Source organism: Alexandromys fortis, unplaced genomic scaffold (genome assembly GCF_014885135.2).
Source record: "Alexandromys fortis isolate MF-2015 unplaced genomic scaffold, M_Fortis_MF-2015_v1.1 scaffold_11, whole genome shotgun sequence".
Taxonomy (NCBI): Eukaryota; Metazoa; Chordata; class Mammalia; order Rodentia; family Cricetidae; genus Alexandromys; species Alexandromys fortis.
In genome coordinates, this window is record NW_026067912.1 from 10,668,191 (window position 1) to 10,692,890 (window position 24,700).

The 24,700-nt window shown below is 39.5% G+C and overlaps 1 protein-coding gene across 1 annotated transcript; it reads right to left on the minus strand.

Moving 5' to 3' along the window:
* Positions 1–1,514: 1,514 nt before the first annotated feature.
* Pank3 (pantothenate kinase 3) lies at positions 1,515–22,407 on the minus strand. The gene is made up of 7 exons (XM_050138581.1): positions 22,023–22,407; positions 17,080–17,432; positions 15,465–15,718; positions 13,192–13,368; positions 10,540–10,663; positions 8,748–8,873; positions 1,515–7,305 (listed from the first exon to the last, which is right to left on the minus strand). Exons 1-7 carry the CDS (start codon positions 22,048–22,050, stop codon positions 7,255–7,257), a joined length of 1,113 nt encoding a protein of 370 aa, XP_049994538.1. The 5' UTR covers positions 22,051–22,407; the 3' UTR covers positions 1,515–7,254.
* Positions 22,408–24,700: the final 2,293 nt, after the last annotated feature.

Below are 24,700 nucleotides of genomic sequence, written 5' to 3' on the forward strand. Positions count from 1 at the left end.
ATTTTAAAAGTATGATTTTTAAGTTAAAATTTTAAATGCTGAAACCCAACACTGAACTTGATGGATTGCTATACAATGAAAACAAGGTTCACAGACACGGCTAGTGTTTTATAGCTCAAAGCAAGAACACACCCCAGTCCCAATTTTGCTGCTCTTGGGGGCTAGCGTTTAAACTGGAAGTTCCCAGGTTCTTGACATCATTCAAGAATGAAAACCCTAGACTGCGAAGCAGGGAGAAAACTTTTGAAATTAAACAGTAATCTAGAACTCACATCAAGACAACAGACAGCAAGTGGGGGTGGATACTGGAGTGGTGAGGTGGATGAGTATGATCCAAATACAATGACACGTACGTATAAAGTTAGTGAAATGCTGTAGTCTTAAAAAAGGTTGACAGCAGGTCACCTAAGTGTAGCTATTCACACTCAAAAGCTCCAGGTTGTTGCCTAGAGGCTAAGGGAAGAAGAGGCTGGCTACTAAGGGTCATAGTTTGGACAGCTATTTAACATAAAGCATCAGCAGTTATTTAAAACACACTGCCCTCAATTGAGAAATGTCAATAAACAGCTTGTTTCCACAACTTACACAGCACCCACAGAATCAAACATCAACTTTCTTTCCCAGATGTAGTGCTGACTTTGAACAAAGCAATCACACTTCAGTGAAGTGTTGAACTCTTTAGCAGCTACTTACAACTGCAAGTTGTGCTTTGTTTGTGGAAGCTGAATTATCCCTCAAATGCAGCATCTCCACATCCCACCATCCTTACCCACCCAACTTCCTGCTCACAGGAGTCTAACAGGAAAGCTGTTTTACATCATATCAACTGTTACTATACACCTGGAGTCAAGACAATGCCATCAGTTTGTACTTTCCCCTCTCAAACAGGCACTGACTACTAAACAGCAGCTGGGCTGGAGAGATGGTTTGGAGGTTAAGATCTGTTACCACTCTTGCAGGACAAGGGGTTCAGCTCACAGAACTCACATCCACCTCTAATTCCAGTTCCAGGGGTTCCAACAGTTTCTGGCCTTCCTGGCTACTAGGCATGCACACAGTACACATAAATTTACATGCAGGCAAAATATGTACACAAAAAATAAAACTAAAGATTAAAAAAAAAATAAGATCTAGTTTAGAATAAACTTTCTCAAATTGTGTCACCAAGGTATAAGATGTCCTGTCAAATGTACACACGACATAGAAAAATGGTCTCATTCCAGAATAAGAAAAGATTTTTATATCTGTGTGAGACTTTGAAGGTACATTACATTACTCAAGCAGTCTAGATACACAAGAACACTTTACAGTCAGTTCATTAAACATATCATTTATTGGTTACTTTCTCAGTACCAGATATTGGAGATACAGGAGTGAAGAAATCTTTACAATGTCCTTATTCCCATGGAGTATACCCTCTAGCAGTTAACCACCATGAGATCAAACCTTATGCTGAATCAGAGTGGAGACGCAGCTGCTCAGTACTACAAGATGAAACAACCAAGAGACACATGTAGTAAATAAGAGAATTTATTTGGAAAGTAGGGTATAAAAGGCATGATTCTAACACTTATTTAGAATATTAACAAATTAGAAAAAGTTAGAAACTACAGAAAAGGTAGACACCCTGAAGCTGGCTTAATGGCTGGCCACATGGGACAAACAAGTAGAATCTAAGATTTTATCATGCAAATAAGCATTAAAGGAAAAAAGTGTGGGAATGTTTACAGAGCAGGCCACAACAAATATTTTAAATTTTTACATTAAGAAACTGTACATAAATGGAAAAATAAATTAGGTAATTTACAAGAAATGTTTTATAGGTTACAATAGGCTATAACTTAGTTTTTATTATGCATAAAGTTTGTAGCACATCATACATTTTTACATAAGATTTAATATTAGAAGAATCTAAACATAACAAAGCTTGGACTAACAAAAATAATGCCACCAATATAGTAAGGCAGCTTACACTGAAGTGACATGTATAAGTAAAATAATCCCCAATTTAAAAATGCTCAAAAATGGGACAGAAAATTCCTAGGATTGATTTCATCAGAACTGGGCAGAACTGAAAAGAATGCCTTTCGACTTCAGTTAAAATGACAGAAATGCGCTTAGCTCAAACAGTAGGCACACGTGACCATGTATCTGAACCTCACTTACTGCAGGAGTGATTTACATGCACGATTAGGACCATGACACTCAGCTATGCAGAACCAAAACCTTTTGTTTAGAGAACAAACCAGTAGCCAGGCGGTGGTGACACACACCTTTATTCCCAGTCTTGAAAAACCAAACCAAACAAACACTCCCCAAAACCCAAACTAGTTTGTGAATAAAGATCAGATTCCCAAGCACAGTGCTGGAAGCCAGCAGCAAAATTCCAGCATTAACTCACACTGGCTTTTAGAAGTAAGGACATTGCTGCCGGGCACAGGTCTGTCCCACTAAGATCAGTAAAAAGAGGTTTTAGGTCTTCTGTCTGCCTCATTAGATCCACCCATCTCAACTTACTTGCATGCAATTCCTTTTTCGTTTTGTAAATGTGGCTGGGAACTATGCGTTGGACATATACAAAACCTTCAGAGACGGGCTTTAACTCTCTGAATTTAAAGGTGTAGTTTCTTCTTGTACAAATGAAAAGTACTAATAATTCCTACATAATTTTTAGGATAACTGTAAAAAAATTCAAGGTACTTCATAGATGAATGTATGCCCCCGCTTTCCAACAGCTATCATAGATGGTAACCGGGGAGAATAGCATTTTTCTGGTTTTGTAAGTACTCATCAGCACAAGCTAATAAAAGCCAGAAAGAAGCACTGCCAGGAATGAAGCAGTTGTTCTCAGGCTCCTGACAACTATGTCATTTCCACAGTAGCCACTGAATTCCCAGTTTACAAATAAAGATAGTGACATTCAAAGAAGCTGGGCCAATGACCAGCACACCATAAAGCATTATCAAATTTCAATTTCACATGTATTGAATATATATACAAGACAGCACAGTGTAGCCAATAGGGAGCTGCTGTCCAAAACAGTTTAACCTTTTGTTACGTAGAAATAAGACAGCAGAAAACCTGGGACAATATCTTTTCACGCTGATGTTTTAAATCAGCATCACAATCTTCAAAGAAGAAAATCACATTATGAGACTCACCAAAAAAGATAATTCTTGTTACAAACTGCAAACAAAAAGTAATTTTGTAAGATTATGGGATGCAGGCCAGATGTGGTGGCATATGCCTTTTCTTACCAGCACCTGGGAGGCAGAGAAAGACAGGATCTCTTGTGAGTTTTAGACCAGCACAAAATGAGTTCCAGGACAGCCAGGACTGTTGCACAGAGAAACTGTCTCAAAAAGCAAAACCAAAACAAAACAAAACCAAACAACAAAAAACCCACAACCCAGAAAAACCAAACCAAAGATTATCTGACGACACAAATGACTGGGCTGGGAAAAGAAAACACTGACATTTTGAAGCAATCATCTTAAAATCGAGTATTTTCAAAAAGAATATATTTTGATTATTTTGTTTACATATAGCACAAAAGTTGAATGCAAAGTAATGGACATTCATTTTCATTAAGCTTCATCAATTTTTAACATAACTTAGAATTTCTGAATTATATTCGCAAATGCAACACACTAACAAAGATAAAGTGCTCAACAAAAGAAAGATACAAATAAACTAATATGAAAAAACTTTGTTTCTAACAAAGTGGTTTTATAGGGGACATTTGGAAACTATGGCCAGGCCAAGCTTTTAACCCAAGAATGTAACCCCCAAACAGCATTACCTTTTAGGAACGGTTCCTCAAACACAGCGAACATATGCATTCTCAGGAGCAACATCAATTAAGAGTTTTTCAAGAGTCCAAGTTTTGCAAATAATGAGAACCTCCAGAGGTTGGCTTTCAATTATCATGCACATTACTGACCTCGGCAATGACTTTATCCAAAGGAGGGGCCCACTACTTCCCCACCTACTTAGAGTAACAGAGGGAAAGGCTGTGCTAACCTATGTGACCTGTGTATTAGAAGCCTGGGATTCGGCTAGTTAAAAGGCAACACTCTGGAGGAGTGGTGGTGCTTTAGATCTGTATGTGTATTTTACCACCAAAACCATGGCTGACAATGCTCTTAGCATTTGAAGTTAATCAGAATTTTTATAAAGATTCTCTGTACATATAAAAGACAGCAATGAGTTAAAAAGTGTTTCTGAGCAATCCTTCAAAACTGACTGCACAAAACTCAGAAACTTTAGAAACTAAGTCCCTGAAATTAATTTTGCTTCCATGAAGGAAATCCATTAGTTTGGAGATTGTTAACTACTAGGGTTATCACAGGCAGTTTTATCAGTATCAGATATTAGAAAAATCCCATACAAGAGATGACACAATGCCAACATATAGTATTTTTGGAATAGTAACAGCTTGTCTGTGTAAAATAAACTGTCTCAAATAAACGACCTTCTTTATATTTAAAAAAAAAGCCCCCCCACCATCTCATTCTTTTAAAAGCTCATATTAATAAAGTTCTCATGGACACACAATAGTATTCTCTTTTAATTTTAGCACACCTTTAATCTCAGTAGCCAGGAGGCAGGTGGATTTCTTGAATTCAAGGTTTACCTGGTCTACATAGCCAGTTCCAGGCCAGCCAGGGCTAGACTAGCTGAGACTCTGTCTCAAAAATAAAACCAGAAGTTCAAGAAAAACACTAGCACAGTGGGCACTATTTATGTATTTGGTTATGAAATCTTAAATGTAGTCAGTTCAAATTGAGATGCGCCATTTAAAATGTACATCGACAAAGGCTAAATAATTAAAAACAAAAATAAGCAAGAGGGCAAAATGTATCTCCCAATATACTTTTTGTACTGATTTCACACTGAAATAACACATTAGATACATCGGTTAAAAAGAAAAAAAAGGACATAAAACCCACATGTACTAAAATGACTGTAATCTATTTCATCTTAGTTTTTAATGTTATTGAACAATATAAAATTATACAAGGTTTACACTTTATTTCTATTAAACAGCACTGCTTAAGAACACAGACCTTAGTTGGGTGGTGGTGGCACACAAATCCCAGTACTAGGGAGTCAAAGGGAGGTGGATCTGAGTTTGAGGCCAGCCTGGTTTACACAGTGAGTTCCAGGACAGCTAGGACTGTTACACAAAAAACCCCCGTCTTGAAAAACTAAAACACAAAAACAAACAAACAAAACACACACACAAAAAAAAAAACCTTAAAATAAAACCCCAAACAAACAACAAAAACCAAACCACAGACCTTCAATCAGGCTGACTGATATTAAAAGCAAACCTATTTATAACAACAAGTTTACAGGGAATTTCTCAAGAGCAATGTAAAGCAGATTAGAATCTTGGCAGCCTTTATCAATCATGATTCTGTGTTATTAATTCATAATTACAGATTACACTTGGAAAAAGGTAAACCAATGAGCTAGTTGGTTCATGTTACATGGATCTTAGTAGGTACCTTCAGTTCCAAATGATAAAATGTTAGTTCCACATTAATCAAAGTATAGTGATCAAGTGAATATGAACACTATTCTTTTCTTAGTCCTAAACCTATAGTTGCTGATTTATAGAATTTCCACAGGTAGAACATCTGCAGTTTCTATCATTTAATTATTTTCTTATCTGCATGAACACTTGAGTCAAAACCATTTAAACAAAGGAAGCACTCAGTGGCATTCCAGCTGGAACTGGCCACTTCTACAAAAACACTAACAAAGACAAACTCAAGTGGGCTCATTTCCAAGTTCCAAGCAGTCTACTGGGCAAACACTTATCTTCATATGCTTCCCTCTGCAGATACTATTTGTATGTTCGTATCTTTAAATACCTCTACATAAAATCTGAATACTACATGGAGAACTGTCTTATCAAGCACCTCTTGACAATCTGGTAGAAAGCTCTCACTACTCAACACTGGGGTCTCAGAAACCATACTGAAATATTTTTTGAAATGTAAACAATTTCTAACCTCTTTAAGGTTATTTCCAGAGATATTGGTAATTAATACAAGACCATTGCCTTTACAGACTCAACTTTATGGCTACTAGCCTCCAAAATGTTACTGCAAATGTAAAATCTGAGAGATTTAATTTTATAAAAATCAGAAATTCAAAATCAAGAATTCCAAGGCAGAAGGAAACATCAATTTTGGATCCTCAATGCTTTTATAGCCAAAAAATATGAATATTGATCCATTTGTAACTCAGTAATATTGTCTCCGAGTCCCAGTTTTACAACATCCTTTTAGACAACATCTGATTCTGTCCATCACTATGGTTTGTAGGATTAAATAAGCTTTCACAGTTCAGACTTAATGGGAAGAAAGAAGTATGTATGTCTGGGCCTGAGATACACATGGTAAGGAAAGAGAACAGAATTTCGCTCATTCTAACTGTATTCCATTTGAATAGTCCAAGGACTTAATTAGACAGATTCCAAAGAAGGCGATAATGCCCTCAATTTTAAAACATCTTAACACATATACTGATTAATGCATGACATAAAAAAAATGTAACACCACCAAATATGTGCAAAAATTTCAGAGAATCAAAAGAAAAATTCAGGTTCGTGTTTAAACACAGTATTTCCACTCATCAACTGAGAGAAAACTGTACTTATGGGGAAAAAAGTCATAGACACATGCTTTTTTGAGGAGGATATGTTATAAAACTACTACCACAGTTAATACTTAATATTGCCTTAACATTTCTAAAGTCATAGAAAATGATCACCTTTGATTGCCAGTACAATAAATTATAATACAGAGAATGTTACTTCCTGTTCACTAGTAAACAAACATACATAAAACAGACTCCAAACAAATATTTAGTATTAATTATTTTGCATTAGCAAACATTTCTGAGATTTGAAGATTTGTGTTTGAGCATACAGTACTACAATGTTGGCTACATCAAATAAATAGAAAATCATTTTTTGAGAAAAGTTCAACAATCAAGAGGCTGTATTGCATTTAAGATGGAACACTGGCTATATACACACACAAGGGGACAATCAATGAGGAATACTTCCCATTACAGAGGTCTTCCCAGGCAGCAAAGCTCTTGAGCTCACCATTCTGACATTTAAAATCAACACATACAGCGTAGCTCTTTCATCCTTTGGTTCCCAGTGACAAACAATGAACGCAGTTTCTGGACCAGTTCCTCCTGGATGACATTTCTTAGTGAATATCTAATGTTTTAGCTGAAATTTGGCAGTCCAAGAAGTGCACCAACGGCTCCAAAGTATCCCTGCATAAGGCAATGTAGCTTTTAAATAAATTAACTTGTTAAGAACACACATTTATATAGCATGAATACATCAAAGAATACATTCCACAAAACAAACTAGACCCAGGAAAAGAAGCATCAAGTCCAACAGAACCAGCAAACCATCAAAACTAATACAGAAGGAAAGGAGAACAATCATCTATTAAAACAGCACTTAGGTTTCTGAAAATAGCAACTCCCTCTCCTTGCTAATTAACAACCTTAAATGTAAATGGCCCCAACTAAAAAGACAAACTAACGGCCTGAATTAAATAAAAAGAACTAGCCAGGTATGTTAAGACATATTTTTAATCCCAGCACCGGGAAGGGGCAGATGTAGAGGCAAGTAGATTTTTGAGTTTGAGGCCAGTCTGGTCCACAGATCAAGTTCCAGGACAGCCGTGGCTAAACAGAAAAATCCTGTCATAAGAAAACAAACAAATCTGAGAGATATCAAATAAACAATTTAATGATGCACCTCCAAGGCTCTTGAAAAACAGCCAATATTAAACAGAGCAGACAGCAAAAAATCCTACCAGGGAAGAAATGAATGAAATTGGGATTTAAATAACAACAACAACAACAAAAATCAACCAAAGAGTAAAACTGACAAACTTGAGTCAATCTGATAAAGACATAAATTAAAAAAATTAGAGGTCAGAGGATGTCATTACTAAGACTCAATAAAAAACTTTAAGCTGCAATCTATATACTTTTGAAATAAGTATCTTTAAACTATGGCTTTTAGATATTAATATTTACACAACTAAAATAGCAACCCTGTATCCTCTCCCTCCCTTTAGTCAATAAACAAAAAAACTCCTTTGACACTCTTAGTGTGTGCCTTGTAGAAGGGTGAGAACATTCCACTCTAATTTGTACAGAGAGCTGCGACAATAGAGAGGGAAACTTACTGTAGCAATACTTTGTTATTAATCCAAAATAATGTAAGCATTAGATTTCATTGTATGAGACTGATTAACTGCACAGGTTGGAATTTAACTGGATATTGTAACTAGGAAAAAAAGACTGGGAGGTGAGCTGTTTGGTTTTTTTGTTTGTTTGAACACAGGGTCTTGACATGTAATCCTGGCTAGCCTGGAATTTATACAGAGTAGACTGGCTTCAAACCTAGGCCAAAACATCTTGCCTCTGCTTCCTGACTCCTATAGTGTTAGTAATAACACTATAGTGTTAGTCAGCAGAACTGAAAAACAAATCTTACAGATTTAAAGAATTTACAATAGTTACTTCTCAGGGTGGGATGTGTTATAATACCTTGAGGGAGTTAAAAATAATCTCTTTGTTATGACACAACCCAGGCCTCGGAAAATAAATCAATCAGAAATACAAGGAACTAAGCTTGATTCCCTAAACCAATAAAAAAGCCAGGTGTATCTTTGTAAGTCCAGATGTTTTCATACCTCATGTTCTAGAAACAATGCTTTCAATTGACCTTTTGACCAGTAATCCAAAGCATATGCCAGAAGTTTCATAGAGAGAGTATTGACACGTAAAAAGTTTCCAACGAAGACAACTCTGTTTATTTTCTGGAAAAAAAGAAAAATAACTTTTATGTAAGAATGTTAGTGTCATTCATTACTACTTACATGGCATACAGTTCTACACTTCTGATTATTCATGAATTAGATAGTTAAAGAGTGAATTCTAATGTCAAATGTGAACTCTGGACTTTAGTGCTGATGTCATGTCCTACATGTTCTTGGATTACAACCAAATATACCAAGATCCAGAGTATGCGGAGTGAGGGAGGCTTCACAGATGTAAGGGAGGTGTGACAACAGCCTATACTTTCCTATTTCAGTTTTACTGCAAACCTAACATTGATCTAAAAAGTACTATCTAGTTGTTGTAACCAGGCACCATGCAATGCAACCTGGCCTTCCAGAATTAGACAGTAGGAATGAATGGGGAAGAGGAACCTAAAGGGTGAGTAACATAAAAGTTGCTAAAGAGGAGGAAGATGTGGGGCAGAGGAACAAGAGCCATAAACCAACTAAAACGTAATTTAGGAGCTGGAGAGATGTCACAGTGATTAGGAAAGAGGACCATAGTTCTATTCCCAACCACCTTGGCTGTTCATTCTTGCCCCAGGAAATCCAATGCTCTCTTCTGTCCTCTACAGTCACTGCACGTAAATGGTGCAGATACACGTGCAGGAAAAATACCCATACACATAAAATTAAAAAAAAAAAAAGTTTAGGCTGGAGAGCTGGCTCAGCGGTTAAAGAGTATTTGCTACTGATGGCAAACCTCAGGGACCCTCCTGTCTCTCCATCCATACCTGCTGGGGTTATAGGCCCAAAGTCACACCTGACTTCTTACACGGGTGCTAGGGATTCAAATTCAGGTCCTCTGCACAGTAGTCACTGAGCCATATCCCCAACCCTCCATATTTTTCTTAAGGCAAGCAACACAGCTCCCTCAGACAGCATGTGAAGAACAAGTCTCAATGCCTTCATAGCCCTGTACAATGCTGCTTGATCCATATGCAACAAGGCAGCACTGTAAAGAAGCCGAGGGCAGTAAGAAACTTTCCAGTATCTCAGTAACTAATTATAAACAAGAATCTGCTTTTTTCAATAGCTATCTCAAAATGTTTTATACTCATCTTTAACTCCCATTTAGATTTAGACTGTGTATTCATTTGAGAGTAAGTACTTATTGTCCTATATCTGGTCCCAAGTTGGCTTGTTTTTGTCTTGCAGGGTTGGGGACTGAACAATAAGGGACTTATGCTATTTGACATAATTCTTCCTTTCTTTTTATTGGTTATTTTGAAGCAGAAGCTGACTGTGTAGCCTTGGCTGGCCAGGAACTTTCTTTGTAGATCAGGTTGCCTTTGAACTCAAAGAGATCTACCTGGTTCTGCCTCCTGAGTAAACAAACCTTAGGTAAACTAGATAAACAAGACATTTTATCCGAGAGTGTAAAGAAATGGATCTCAACCTGAGAGGCCTTCCTGGAAAATAAGGTGTTCTGTTAGAAGCACAGGAATCAAATTATTTTTATTTGAAAATAAAACAAAAAAACCAAGGTCTCTCTAACCCCAAATGGCCTGGAACCAGCTATGTGAATAAACCCCAAACTCAAGAGTTCTGCCTCATGAGTGCTGGGATCAGAGGCACACACCACTATGCCCAGATTTTTTTTTTTTTTTTTTGTAAAATGAGAAGATCTTGGACACCTCCTTACCTCATTAACAGCACACATTCTTGCCACAGAGCCAATGTTATTGGTGATAGTAACTAAAGTAGCTCTCGCTAGATCCTCTTTACTAACAGTTTCTCGCTTCTCCTTATAAATCATATTTCCAAAACTGTCAAAAAAAAAAACAAAGGAACAAGTCAAATCTATTGATAACAATTAATAATTCATATACTAGCTTACGTATCTATGATAGGTCTATACAGTTAGGGTCAAAAGAGCATGAGCACATATGGAAAAGCTCAAAACAAAAATCCATGAGGAATAAGTAACATTTTAAAAAGAACTAGAAGTTAAAAAAAAAAAGCAGACTTTCTTGTTACTATGAAGCAAAGACTTTCATTACAATCATATATTAAGACCAATATACATAAGAAAATTAAAATCATTTTAGGAAGCCAGAAAAAAGTGCAATGACTTGCTTTTAAAGTCAAAATATTGTTAAAGATGATTTCAGCTCTAAAGTCAAATCCTTTTCATTCAATAACACAAGTATTTATGACATACCAAGCATTATGCTAGACATAAAAGGTACCTCAACCAGTATATTGATTAGGTCAGCACTGTTCAATAAAAATATGTGCCACATAGTACATTATCTATTAGCCATATTTGAAAGGGTAAAAATAAAAGTAAAATTAACTAGAAGTGTTCATCTTACTAAAAAGCCAATGTATCTAAATGCTGTCATTTGACTATATGGCATGCATTAACTACATTCCAAGGGCTTGTTGTACACATCTTGTTGAAGCTATCCTATGGACAAGAAAGATCATATAGCAGAGACATGTAAGTGTAACAAGATAGACAGACCAAATTACAGGGAGCAATAAAAAGAATAAAGATTGCGTTTTGAGGTAAAAAAAAAAAAAAGCTGAGGTTTTTCCACCTTAAAAAGAGAGAAGTAGAAGAAATATTACAGACAGAAGCAACCAAGTTAATGACCAAGATAAATGTCACACAAAAATAATGAAACATGTATGAAATCACAAGTGACATCACATGTGAAGAGTGAAGAGTGCAGAGACGTGCTAAGGAGGCAAAGTCCACTATTACTTCTAGAGGACACTGGATATACCCTGACAGCAACAGTCAATCACAGCGTAACGCAAATCACATATAAACACAGAGAGGAATTCATGAAGCTCTATCCCTCGAGGATCTAAAGGCAGTTAAAAGCGGATGGGGGCAGGAGAATGACACATTTTCTTCAGTTACAGAGCCACTGCTATGTTGCCAATGTACCGATGAACAACACTAACTAAACTCATTAGGTCATGAAAGGAAACCCAAAACATAGAAGGGGACTGACTAGCATCAGCACCGCCCGTCTCTGACTAACTACTTAGAAGAGGATCAATACAAGTAGGAATGGGACAGGAGAGAGTATCAGGGGTGAACATGATAAAAATAAATTATATTAGCCAGTGGTGATGGCACATGCCTTTAAAAGTGAGCTCCAGGATAGCCAGGAATACAGAGAAATTCTGTCTCAAAAAACCAAAACAAAATTTATATTTACAAATGAAAACACAATGAAACCCATTATGTGTAAAATAGTACACACTAACAAAATTTTAAATTGTTTGGAAAAATTTTATATTAATATAAATATATAACTTTTTAAATGTCTGAAAAGCACAGAAATGCCTTAATCAGGTAAGTTTTCTAACAGAAAGATGTAACATCATAAAGTCTCATTTTTCAACCATTATTTATTCTCTCCCTGTGTGTGTGCAAACAGACTAGAAGACAACTTGCAGGAAGTTAGTTCCCTACTTTAACTATGTAGGTTCTGGGGCTCAATCTAAGGTAGACAGGCACAGCAAAAGCACCCTTACCCACTGAACCATCTTATTGGCCCAAGGATGTCATTGTCCTAAGTTAACAAAGAAGCTTTGTTAAAGATGTTTCAGAATTAATAAGAACTTTTCCCTTCCTGTTTTTGGTTTTTTGATAGTGTCTCATGGTGTGGCCCTGACTGGCCTGGAAGTTCTTTAGTAGAACTTGGTTGGCCTTGAACTCAAGAGTTTCACCTGCCTCCTAAATGATGGTATTAACGACAGGTGCCACCATGGTCAGAAGTTTCTTTTTGTTCTGCAGTTCAGGGAATCAAATCCTGACTTGGGCATACTACGCAAATGCTCCTCCACTGAGAAATATCATCAGCACAAGAAAGTTTTTTTTTACAGGGTGCACATAGGGTAAACTTCATAATGAATTTATTTGTTTGGTTGGTTTTTTTGAGACAGGGTTTCTCTGTAGCTTTGGAGCCCGTCCTGGAACTAGCTCTTGTAGATCAGGTTGGCCTTGAATTCACAGAGATCTGCCTGCCACTGCTTCCTGAGTGCTGTGAATAAAGGCGTGTGTAACCATTACCCAGCTATTTGTTTTCAAGACAGGGTTTCTCTGTGTAGTGCTGAATGTCCTGGAACTTGGTCTGTATACCATCAGGCTGACCTCAAACTCAGAGACCCACCTGTCTCTGAAGTGCTGGGATTGATGCATGCAACACTACTTGAGTCTTTTATTTTTAAACTACTTCAATGTTGAAAACTTGGGCTCTATACAAAGAAATCACCCTTAAACCCCATGACATACTATTTTACAAAAACTAAATAGACAACGTGAATAACTTACCTAGATGCCACAGCCCAACCTGGCAGACCAAATCTTTCATAATCTCCTCCATAAATATCTCGGACCAGTCTATCAGCTTGGGTGCTGTCACCTTTGGATGCCATTTCAAGAGCCTCCTCAAAACTTTCACAGCCAGTCAATAAACTGCATAAACCAAGAAAGGTGCCCCCTCCAAGGCTAAATAAAGCAAAATAAGATAATCTTGTTAAATTGCATTTACATGTTATTTTCTTTTCCAACGTAAAAAGATAACATTCATTTATTGAATAAACACAGATGGAAAACATGGTAATTACTAAATATAAACATAATAAAAAAGAAAAACTACTTAGGAAGACCAGACCTGCAATCTCAAAGGCTAAGTCTGCTGGGAAGAAAAACCCCACCTGGAATCTAATGGCTTTGTAATTGCTAAAAATATACTACTGTGTGTGCATTAAAAGAAATACTAATAATAGGCTGGTGAGATAATGCATGCTACAATTGTCAGCACTAAAGAAGCTGAGACAAGAGCTGAAGTTCTGGGTCAGCCTGTCCAACACAGAAAGACTCAAAAAGGATGTCTATGTCCTAAAAATATCAAACAAAGAGGGAAATCTGTGCTTTAAATTCTCAAGAAATGACTCTGTGAAGGCTTACTTAGTTGCCCAACTGGGCTGAAATCAATTCAGCTAGTCTAACATGAACCAGACAAATACTTAGAGAGAAAGTATATATCCAGATGACAATGACATTAATGATAAATTTATTCGGTACTATTCCCATATCATTTTGGATATGCCCATAAAATGTAATTGTGCAGTTCTAGTCTTTAATGCAAAATCTTTGCTTGCTAGACTCACCTAAATTTCTTATTTTTTTCAGTTAACAAAAACAAGAAATGTTTTGTACAATTACTGGTTAATGACAGCACAAAAGTAGGCTTTTAAAGGACTACCACTATTAGAATACTAATGCACTTAAGTATTTCAACGGCACTACTGCTTTAAAATAAACTCCCCCTTTATAAACCTACCTAAAATATCTCAAAATTTTTGCTCACATAGTTAAACAGGCATTGCCACCTATCCTCAAAAGTTAATGAAATACATAAGAGAAAGTCTTGTAAAACCCTTCACATTCATATTTCAGATTATTAAAAAGTTATGGTATACCTGAAAACAATATATTCTATAAGGAGTTCACATTAAATTCATCCTAAAAACTAACTACAGGGCTCGAGAGGAGGCTCCAAGGTTAACTGCTCCTGCAGAGGCCCTTGACTCAGTTCCCACCATCCCTTTTGGGCTGCTCACAACTACCTGTACCTCAATTCCGGGGGTCTGACAACTTTGGCCTCTATAGACAAATGCACAAATGTCTTGCACATTAAATTCACATACATATAAATAAAAATAAGCACAAAATAATTAGCTACCCCACTATCTAATATTGTAGTTTAAATACAAATCTATATAGTACAAGGCAAGCTTTATGCTTAAATATAAATATTGAAAATTTTTAAAAGGAAAAATGCTACAGAAATTAAGCAAAAATATAAAGATAATGTAATTCTGAAGTCAACAGAATGCTGACTACCACTGCTAGTTCTGTTAAACCCAGGAAAAAACATGGAGGCAGATGCCTTTAATCCCAGCACTCAGAAGGCAAATACAGATAGATTCAAGGCCAGCCTGGTCTATGGAGTCTATGGAGTGAGTTCCAGGACAGGCTCCAAAACTACAGAGAAACCCTGTCTTGGAATAAACAAAGCAACACACAATAAATAAATAAATCTTACAAAAAGAGATCTGCAGCACTTTAATTTATTCATCTTTTTAAAGACATTACTTTTATGTGTTTCAGTGTTTTGCTTGCACACATGTTCTGTACCATGTGTATGGCTAGTGCCAGCCAAGGTTACAACCTCTGGAACTGGAGTTAAAAAAGGCTGTGCGCTGCCATGTGGGTGTTGAAACTGAACCTGGGTTTTCTGCAATAGCAAGGTCTCCTAACTACTGAGCTATCTCTCCAGCTCCCTATATATTTTGCTGCTGCACAAAAATGTATTTAGTTATTGTTCTGGTAAAACGAAGGAACTAGCGATATACTGATACAGCTTGGGGCCCAATTCAGTGTAGCATACTTACCTAGCAACAGTACAAGGGCTTATGTTTGATCTCTAGCACCAAAAATAAATAGACAGACAGACAGATAAATAAAACAAAATACACCCCAGAACTTTTATGCATAAAACATGACGAAGAATGTAATCAGACCAAAAAGATTTCTACCTTGTTCCAGTCACTCTTTTATAGTTGTCTTTGGAATGAACTGCTAAAATACTGACTCCTGAGCCAATATTCACTACCAGCAGTGGATAAGGATCATCCAGGTTAAAAGGCATCTTTTGGCATCGCTCAGGTTCTGAGGCATTAGCAAAATAATAGCATTCTGCTTGTCCATTGAAACTGACAGAATCTATATACAGTAAGCCCTTTACAAGGCAGTCAAGTTCATCCAGTTTGTGCAGGTGGAGGTTTCCAATCTGGAAGAAAAAACAAAAATCAAGAATTTTTAAAATATCCAACAAATATACTTGGTTTAACTATATTGAATAGTTTTCATAGATTTTATAAAACTTCAGTATTTTTTAAGGTATTGCAGCTTTTCCTTATTTAGGGTCAAAAATCTATCAAGGATTTTACTTAATCCACTAGTTCTCAGTGAAGGCAGCATCACCTGGGTATTTTAGATTTCAGTGGATGAAGTGGAGGCATGAGTAAAAGAGACACACTGACTACTCTTCTAGATGACCGGAGTTCAACTCCAGCACCCACATGGCAACTCCAGGGACTCTGATACTTTTTTCTGGTCACCTTTGGCACTAGATATGCACATGGTATATAGACTTACATGCAGGCAAAACACCCATGTACATAAAATAAAAACAAACCACCACAAAATTAAAAAAATAAAAAAATTTAGTGGACAGGGTTATGGAATGGTAGATATTTGTTATACACAGGACAGTTATGCAAACTTCAAAAATCACCTCACCTCTGAGTTACTTGACTATTCTGACACACATTAATTTTATCTATCAATGCACACAAACATAAGGTATTGCTCATAGTTTTAATGTATATATTAATTTGCTAGGCCAACATTCCAAAATACTGAATTAAAAGTGAATTACAGGTGATAAATCTCCAAATACGGAAACACAATATCCCTTCAATAGTTCTCTTGCCACATATACTATAACCTAAAGGACAAGAGGTGTATATTAATATAACTTATTATAGGAGATGGCTAATAGAGATAGCTAATATAACAAAAACGCCGGGCAGAGTTTGAGGCCAGCCTGTTTTACACGGAGAAATCCTGTCTCCAAAAACCAACAAAACCAGCTCCCGACCCCAAAAACAACAAAAAGAAAACAAATGTAAAACAGCAAAAGTAAGACTGCCAGATGCACTAAGCTTTTCTCATGTACCACATTCCATCAACATACTGAAATTTGGGGAATGTAGACAGCCCATAAAGTTGTTAAAATGTTCCAAGTAAAAATCTAGTCATGTACATATGCTTCAGGGAAAATGAAATTAAGGAACACCCTAGATCAGCAGTTCTCAACCTGTGGGACCCATCCTTTGTGGGAGGGGTCAAAGAATCCTTTTAAGGATTGAATCAGATATGTTGCATATCAGATATTTATATCATGAATTATAACAGTAGCAAAATTACAGTTATGAAGTAACAATTGAAATGATTTTATCAGGATGAGACACTGTATTAAAGGGTATCAGCATTGAGAAGGTTGAGAAACACTGTTTAGAAGCCCAGAATTAGATTTAAAATTGAATATTCTCATTAATTTTTGGTTTTCAAGTAATAGACACCTACTGTGCGAAAATCTTTCTCAAACTTGTAAGCACCGCCTCCTGTAGCACTCAGCACCGTTTGTAAGGTTGAGAAGTTTTTATCTCTTCCCATTTGGATAAAAGTAGGCAGGTCCTGGGTTGGAAATCTGATAAAGTGCAAGTTCCCTCTTCGTCCAAAAAGTGTTAAGTCCTTCAGTTCAAGGTGTACATCCCGAATGCCAGTAGATCCATATGCTACGTTAGAAGTCAAATATTTCCGAATGCTTTTTAAGCTTTCAACTTCCTCCTGTTCTTCCTCTGCTGTGATATCGATAGGCTCAAAATATGAGAGCTTCACTAGAGTTCCCCCAATGTCCATGCCAAACCATGGGAAAGCTGTGAATTAAAAGAAAAAAAAAAAAGACACACACACACACACATATATATATATAATGATTATGGGGAAACTAGAATGGTTAGTTAGCCACAAACTTCATTTACTCTTTAAGTAGTAACCTTAATGGCTAAGACTTACCTACCACATATAACTCATTTTTCCTTCAGTTGTACTTGTATACTTTTGTTCCCCTTGGATTCTTTCTTTCTTTTTTTTTTTTTTTGAGACAGGGTTTCTCTGTAGCTTTGGAGCCTGTATTGGAACTAGCTCTGTACACCAGGCTGGCTTCAAACTCACAGAGATTCATCTGTCACTGCCTCCCAAGTCCTGGGATTAAAAGTGTTGACCACCATCACTGCCCAGCTATTTGTATACTTTCTAAAAACTTACATGATACTGAGACATTGCCCAAGACTTTTAAATTCTTTATCTGGTATGCCCTCTATTCGCCCATTAAATGCTTACTTATCATGTGACTCTGGTGACAAGAAGAATATAAACCCATCAGTTATCACTAGGATTTGAAAATTATTGTTCTGTTTTTAAGTTATTTTTTTATGTGTATGGAGTGTTTTGCCTTTGTGCTTGTATGTGGTTGGTACCCAAGAAAGTCAGAAGAGGGCATCTGGTACAGATAGATAGATGGTTGTGAGCTGTCATATGGGTGCTGGAAATTGAAACTGGGTCCTGCACAGCCCCTCTATAAAGATTTTAATGTACTAAAACTAGAGGCTAAGGAGAGGGCTCAGTGGCCAAAAGATCTTGCTGTAAAAGCAGAAGGATGTCAGAACTCCCAAAACAGACTGAGCACCTGTAAGCAAAGGAAGATAGGAAAAGTACACACCTTTAATCCCAGCACTTGGGAGGCAGGTGGGTCTCTGTGAGTTCAAGGCCAGCCTTGAACTCAGTCTACAAAGAGTTCCAGGACAGGCTCTAAGGCTACAGAGAAACCCTGTCTTGAGAATTCAAAAAAAAAAGAAAGAAAGAAACCAAAGAAAATAAAAGTACATGTCTCAAAGTAAGGTAGAAAGGCAAAAGGACTAGCATTACATGACCATGTATGCTTGCCTACGTTCATACAACACAAATGTACACATACATACACGCACACACACAAAAACTGAAGTGGGTAAGGCTACATAGAGAACCTTGTCTCCAAAAAATAAATAAATACCAACACCACCAAAAACTGGCCTACAATCACATCAGGTAACCAATGGAAAAACTATCTCCTTAAACTGAAACTTTGGGGGAATAGAGTAATGGTTCAGTGATTAAGCACTTGTTACCTTTCCAGAGTTCTGCAGCTCACAATCACCTGTAACACCAGTTCCATGAGACTCAACACTGTCTACACACACACATACACACAAATAAAATGAAATTTTTCTTCGCTCATTCAGCATGTTAATTTTCTTTGTTACATATGATTAACTATACTGGACTGCCTATATAAGGACAAGCACATATGTGCTAAGAGTAATATTCAGGTTTAGGACTTCAACTAACTGGGCTATGTGGCTCTGGGGGGCAAAATGTGATGCTTCTTTCAATGTAGAGAACGCTAAAAAACAAAAATTAGCCCACCCAAAGGCAAAGTCCTAATATATATATAGTTAGGCAACTATGAGAAAGAATTAAGCTGAGAAAATAGTCAAGCACAAAAGACCTGCATGGTAAGGTAAGAAACTTACTCTTGAATCTATAGACTATTTCAGGGGCCATTTAATTTTGCCACAAGAAAGTACACAGTTTGGCTGAACATCAGAAAGCTTTATAAAGTAGCAATATACAGAACATAGAGTTTAAGAGGCACTTACTAGCAGGGCAGTGGTGGACCATGCCAATAATCCTAGCAGTTGAGAGGCAGAGGCAGAACTCTGTAAGGCCAGCCTGAGCTACAAGACAGCCAGAGCTACACAAAGAAACCCTCGAGAAACAATAAAAACAAAACAGAAAAAGCAGCTGGATCTGAGTTCAAGGCCAGCCTGGTCTACAGGATAAATTCTAGGACAGCCAGGGTTACACAAAGAAACCTCATCTCGGAAAAAAAAAAAAAAAGCACTTAAAAAACTAAAGGTGCCTGGCAAGTAGAAAATCAAAACCATCTAGGTATTATTTGAAAATTACAGATTTCTGGGCTCTCACTCCAAGGTGTTGGGCTGAGATGGTTCAGCAATTAGAAGTGTTTGCTACTCTTCCAGATGACTCGAGTTCAGTTCTCAGCACCCACTCCAGGTGGCTCAGAAGTGCCAGTAACTCCAGCACCAGGAAATGTGACACCTGCTTCTGGCCTGCAGGCACCATTTATGTATATGGTACATATAGGCTCTCAAGCGCAGTTCAGTTGGCAGAGCTGCATAAAGCATTGGCTAGTTGCATACCTGCAATCCCAGTACTCTGTAGGTAGAAGCAAAAGGGTCAGAGGTTTGTCATCCTAGGTAAAAAGAATGTGGTATCACTAAGAGCTGCTTTAAGTTCAGAAAATCTAGCATTTCTTCTTTGAGAAATTCATTCATGGTCTAAAGAGCCCTGCTTAAAGGGGGAAGTCATGTATAATGTTACAGGTCATTTTACTGTCCCATCTCCACTAATGCTTCCAAAGCAATATAGTGACAGTAGACATTTATTATCAAGTGCTTGAACCAATTCTTCTGTACTTCAAGGTTTTAAAAATTGTCTTTTGGCCTTTTTGGAGGTTGGATTATTTTAATGGTAGTTACAACTATTTTTTTCTTGTACTTCAGAGTTCAAATAAACAGAACTGTAATGTACAGAGGAGGGACCAACCATATATCAATTATTCTGCTACAAAGAGATTTTTGGTTACTTTCAATACCTAAGTATAAGCCCGATGGTGGTGGCGCATTGCTGCCCACCCCCACCTCGCCTTCCCCATATGATTTTTCAAATTATTTATTTATTTATTTTGGTTTTTTTGAGATAGGGTTTCTCTGTGTAGCCCTGACTGTCCTGGAACTGGTTCTGAAGACCAGGCTGGCCTCAAACTCACAGAGATCTGCCTGCCTCTGCCTCCTGTGTGCTGAGATTAATAAAGGCATGAGCCACCACTGCCTGGCAACCACTAAAAAAGCAGAGAAAATGAGTTTGCTGAAAGATGTCACGTGTTCCCAGATGCACTAGTTTTTTGGAGCAGGGTCTCCTGCCATACAAGAACCGAGAAGACAAATGTGCTTTTCCATGCTAGCCTGGGGCTCATTAGTTTAATCGGGAAAATGTAAACCTAAACCTTCACTGTTTCTCTGGCTTTCTTTTTGCTTTTTTTCTGTTCTTGCTTTTTTGAGACAGGGTTTCATCATGTAACTCCAGCTGGCCTGGAACTTGTTTTGTAAACCAGGTTGGCTGGCCTCAGAACTCTTGAGAATCACAGGTCCCTTGAACTAAGGCAAACCTTTTTTTTAAAAAAAATTGTTAATGTATTTCATAGGCAGATAATCTAAAATTAAAACAACAATAATAAACTTGTGTTTCCCAAGTATTTATTTAGACTATGCCCTGTAGGTGGGATGGAAACGACACTGCACTTTGAGCGACTCAGTGGAGAGTGCTGAAAAGTTACTGAGGCGAAGTTCAGTCTCCCTCATCTTTAAACAATAAAAACTCACATTTCAGTAACTGTTTCTAGACTGCTTTGGAAGCTGCTTCCGTGAGGTTTACAGGACCCGTCAATGGGAGCAGGCAGGGAAGGTGTTCAGAGCCCCCTTTCTAACCTGATCTCGGGGAGCAGTCGGGAGGATAGCCTGGAACACTAGAAACCATAAAACCTAGGGCTAAGATAGAGCACGGATCCCCACACCCTAGCTTACAGAGACCGAAGGAGCAACAGTTACAAGGACCGAACCAATGAATAAACCAACTGCAGGAATTAAAGGCTTTTAAAAGGCAGCTTGTGAAACTTGAGGTGCTCTTTGACAGCACGGTTAGTCTTCGCAGTCTATGCATGCACGATTACAGAAAAAGCTCAAGGTATGTACCACGACATTAATGTACTTCGAACTGGGTAGTTGAAATATAGGGTTTTTTTTTTTTAAAAAAAGTCTTCTTATTTATCTGCTTTCGAAAACACAAACCAATTGCTATTCTAACTTGCCAAGGCAATTTACCTATTGGCAGACCACACGCACAGGCGTTGAAAAGGTCCACTGGCAAGAGAAGACAACTCCCAGGAACCTACCTGGACTTCAAGGACACGCGCAGAAATCAGGAAAAAAAAAAAAAAAAAAAGGTACCAACCCCTAGCTGGGAGCCCCGACCACCTTTCCGCCCTGACACCAAGACTGGACCGATGTGCAATCCCGTTTGGTAAAACCCGAGTCAAAAATCTCCCGTGCACCTCCCAGATCCTCTCCAGGAGCAAGTGGGAGCAGAGGGCTGGGGGGCGGCAGAAGCTCGCCAGGCGGGCGTGCACGGGGGTAGGGAAGCGCGCCGCCTGCAACCTGGGGCTGCTGCGATCCCTCCCTTCCCTCCCAGGCGGGCGCCCGCGAACAACCCCCAGATCAAAGCAGGCCGCTCCGCCCGAGGCTCCCAGGGCCGCCTTCCCAACCAGCGGGTCCCGGCTCCCATCTTACAAGGTTTTTTGGCATCCTTGATCTTCATGGCGTCGGCCTAAGGCGCGAGGAGTAGCCTCGGGTGCAGAGCGCAGCGAAGACCAGGGAACACTCCGGAGCAGGTCGGGCCGCGCGGCGAGGCCCGGCCGGCCGGTTCCTCCCCTCAGGCCGGGCGGGGCGGGCCTAGGGCGGGGCGGCGGCGCCTGAGGCGACGGGCGGCCCACGGGGCGGCCCCGCAACCCCGCAAGGGGCGGCCGGGACCGAGCGAGCTGGGGGAGGCCGCGGGCCTCTCCGCTCCGTGGCCCCCCGCAGCCGCTCCAAACAAAAGGCCCCGGTCCCCCGAGCCGCCGCCGCCACCGCCACCGCCGCCGCCGCCGCCGTACTAAGAAATAGCCCGCCCAGGCCCAGCGCCCACGTGACTCAAGCCCCCTCGCCTCACTCTCCGCGAGGCTGCTAGGAGTTGTAGTTCTCTGCAGCGTGAGGCTCTACTCTCCTGCGGCAGATGCGCAGACAGACTACAAAGCCCAGGATGCCTCGGGACCCCCTTTTCTATACACCCCCCCCCTCCGCTTCCGGAGATCGCCTCAGAGTGGTCCCAGCGGGAAGGAGGCGGGGCTTTGGTCACGCCAGCAAGAAGGCTGCCAATGGTGGTAGCCGTGGGCGGTCTGGGCAGTTCCCGGGCTCTGGTCTCTGAAGAGAGGGGCTGTGAACTCTGTAGGCGCTGTCGTGGCTGTCACTCAGTCTCCGGTCTTTCTCCCTGAGGGTTATTGTCCCAAAAGTCAAAGGTCCAAACCACTGAGTGCTTTCGATGACTTAAAGTCATTTACGAGGGAACTCACTGAAGGAACACTTTGAATATTGGGGTTGGGATGATGTCGTTATGATGGTGACATTTTACTACACGAGTATTATTTACTGTAGTCTTGCAGCCTTCTGAGTGAGCCACATGCAATTTTTATATATTGTGAAGTTACAGCAGGAACGGGGCAGCCGAAACACATGAAAGTTGCAGGGCGGTGGTGGCGCTCGCCCTTAATCCCAGCTCTCAGGGAGGCAGAGGCGGGTAGAGCTCTGTAAATTCCAGGTTAACCTGGTCTACAAAGCAAATTCCAGGACACAAATTCCAGGGCTACACAGAGAAACCCTATCTCGAAAAAAAAATTAAAAGGAAAAAAACAAAACTTGGAAAGCACATCCTCTTTGTCCGTGTTCCACGTTCCTCGCGGGGTCTCTCCAGTTCACTCCTCATTACAGAGAGGAAAGAGACTTTCTGAGAAGAGAATTAGATGCACCAGTTCTTAGAATGAACTCAGGACACCCTTTTCTCTGTGCCTCTTGTGGTTTGAGACTGTCAACCAGGAAAGGAAGAGATGGTATCATGGAAGACCCGGACTCTCCTCCCCTCTTATCTATTCGATGGCACGGAATTCAGTGATCGACAAGATAGGGTTTGGTTTGAGAGTAGGCATTGAAATGGCTGGAGTTGTGTACTTCAGAGTGCTTGCGGGGAGCTGGCCCTGGAAGATAGCATTCCAAACAACTTTTTTTTTTTAAAAAAAAAAGTATTTAATTTTATTTTATGTGCATTGGTGTATTGTTGTGAAGGTATTGGATCCGATGAAACTGGAGTTACAGTCGTGAGCTGCCATGTGGGTGTTGGGAATTGAATCAGGATTCTCTGGCAGAGCAGCCAGGGCTCTTAACCACTGAGCCATCTCTCCAGCCCCCAAGCAGCTTTTTAAATGGGCGAGCTCTACTGTCCCGTCTCTGTGGATTGCTATGGTTTGGGTACGGTTGCTCTAAGTCACAGCTCGCATTAAGCCTTCGTTTCTCTATGCAGTAGTGTGAGCAGGTGGGGTCTTCGGGAAGTGATTGAGTAATGGAGACACCAACCCTGGGGAATGGATTAGTGCCTTTCTCTAGAAACTGCATTTCACCCCATGTGACTGGGTTAGATCTCACGGGAGTGACTTGGGTCTGGCAGGCCTGGTTTCATGACTGAGAACTGGCGGATATAAAAGCTAGCTCTGGGGTTCTTCACATTCCCTCCCTTGTTCTTCTCCCATGGGTGTCACCTCCCATGAAGATTTGTCAGAACATCCCTGACTCCAAAGCTGTATGCTACCCCCCCCCCACATACACACACCACACCAAATCTCAAATATTTTATGAGCAACACAAAGCAGATTGAAACAGTTGATAAAAGCAGGGGGCGGGGGAGGATCCTGGCCCTTGGGAGGCAAAGACAAGTGGGTCTCTGTGAGTTCAAAGACAGTCTTGGTCTACAGAGGGAGTTTCAGAACAGCAGCCCAGGCTACCCAGAGAAGCCCTGTCTTGGAAAACCAATATATATCAACTCAAACTTGAAGTCCCGGGCTTTTAACGTTTTTAGTGCTTCCCACAACTAGGGGAAACCAGCACTGGAAACCCCTCTGCAGTGCCCCTTTGCCGAGGGGGAAATTCACTTTGGTGGATAGGCCTTTAGCTCCATTGGTAGCTGTCCTTAAAGAAGCTGCCTAGAGGCCCTGCTGAATTTAAGCCCCACTCATGAGGCTTTGGTGCCTCCAGTTCCTCTTAACATAATGGGTTCAAACAAACAAAGAAACAGTTTTGGTTTTTTGAGACAGTGTTTTCCTGTGTAGCCTTGACTATCCTGGAACTCACTCGGTAGACCAGGCTGGCCTCAAACTCAGAGATTC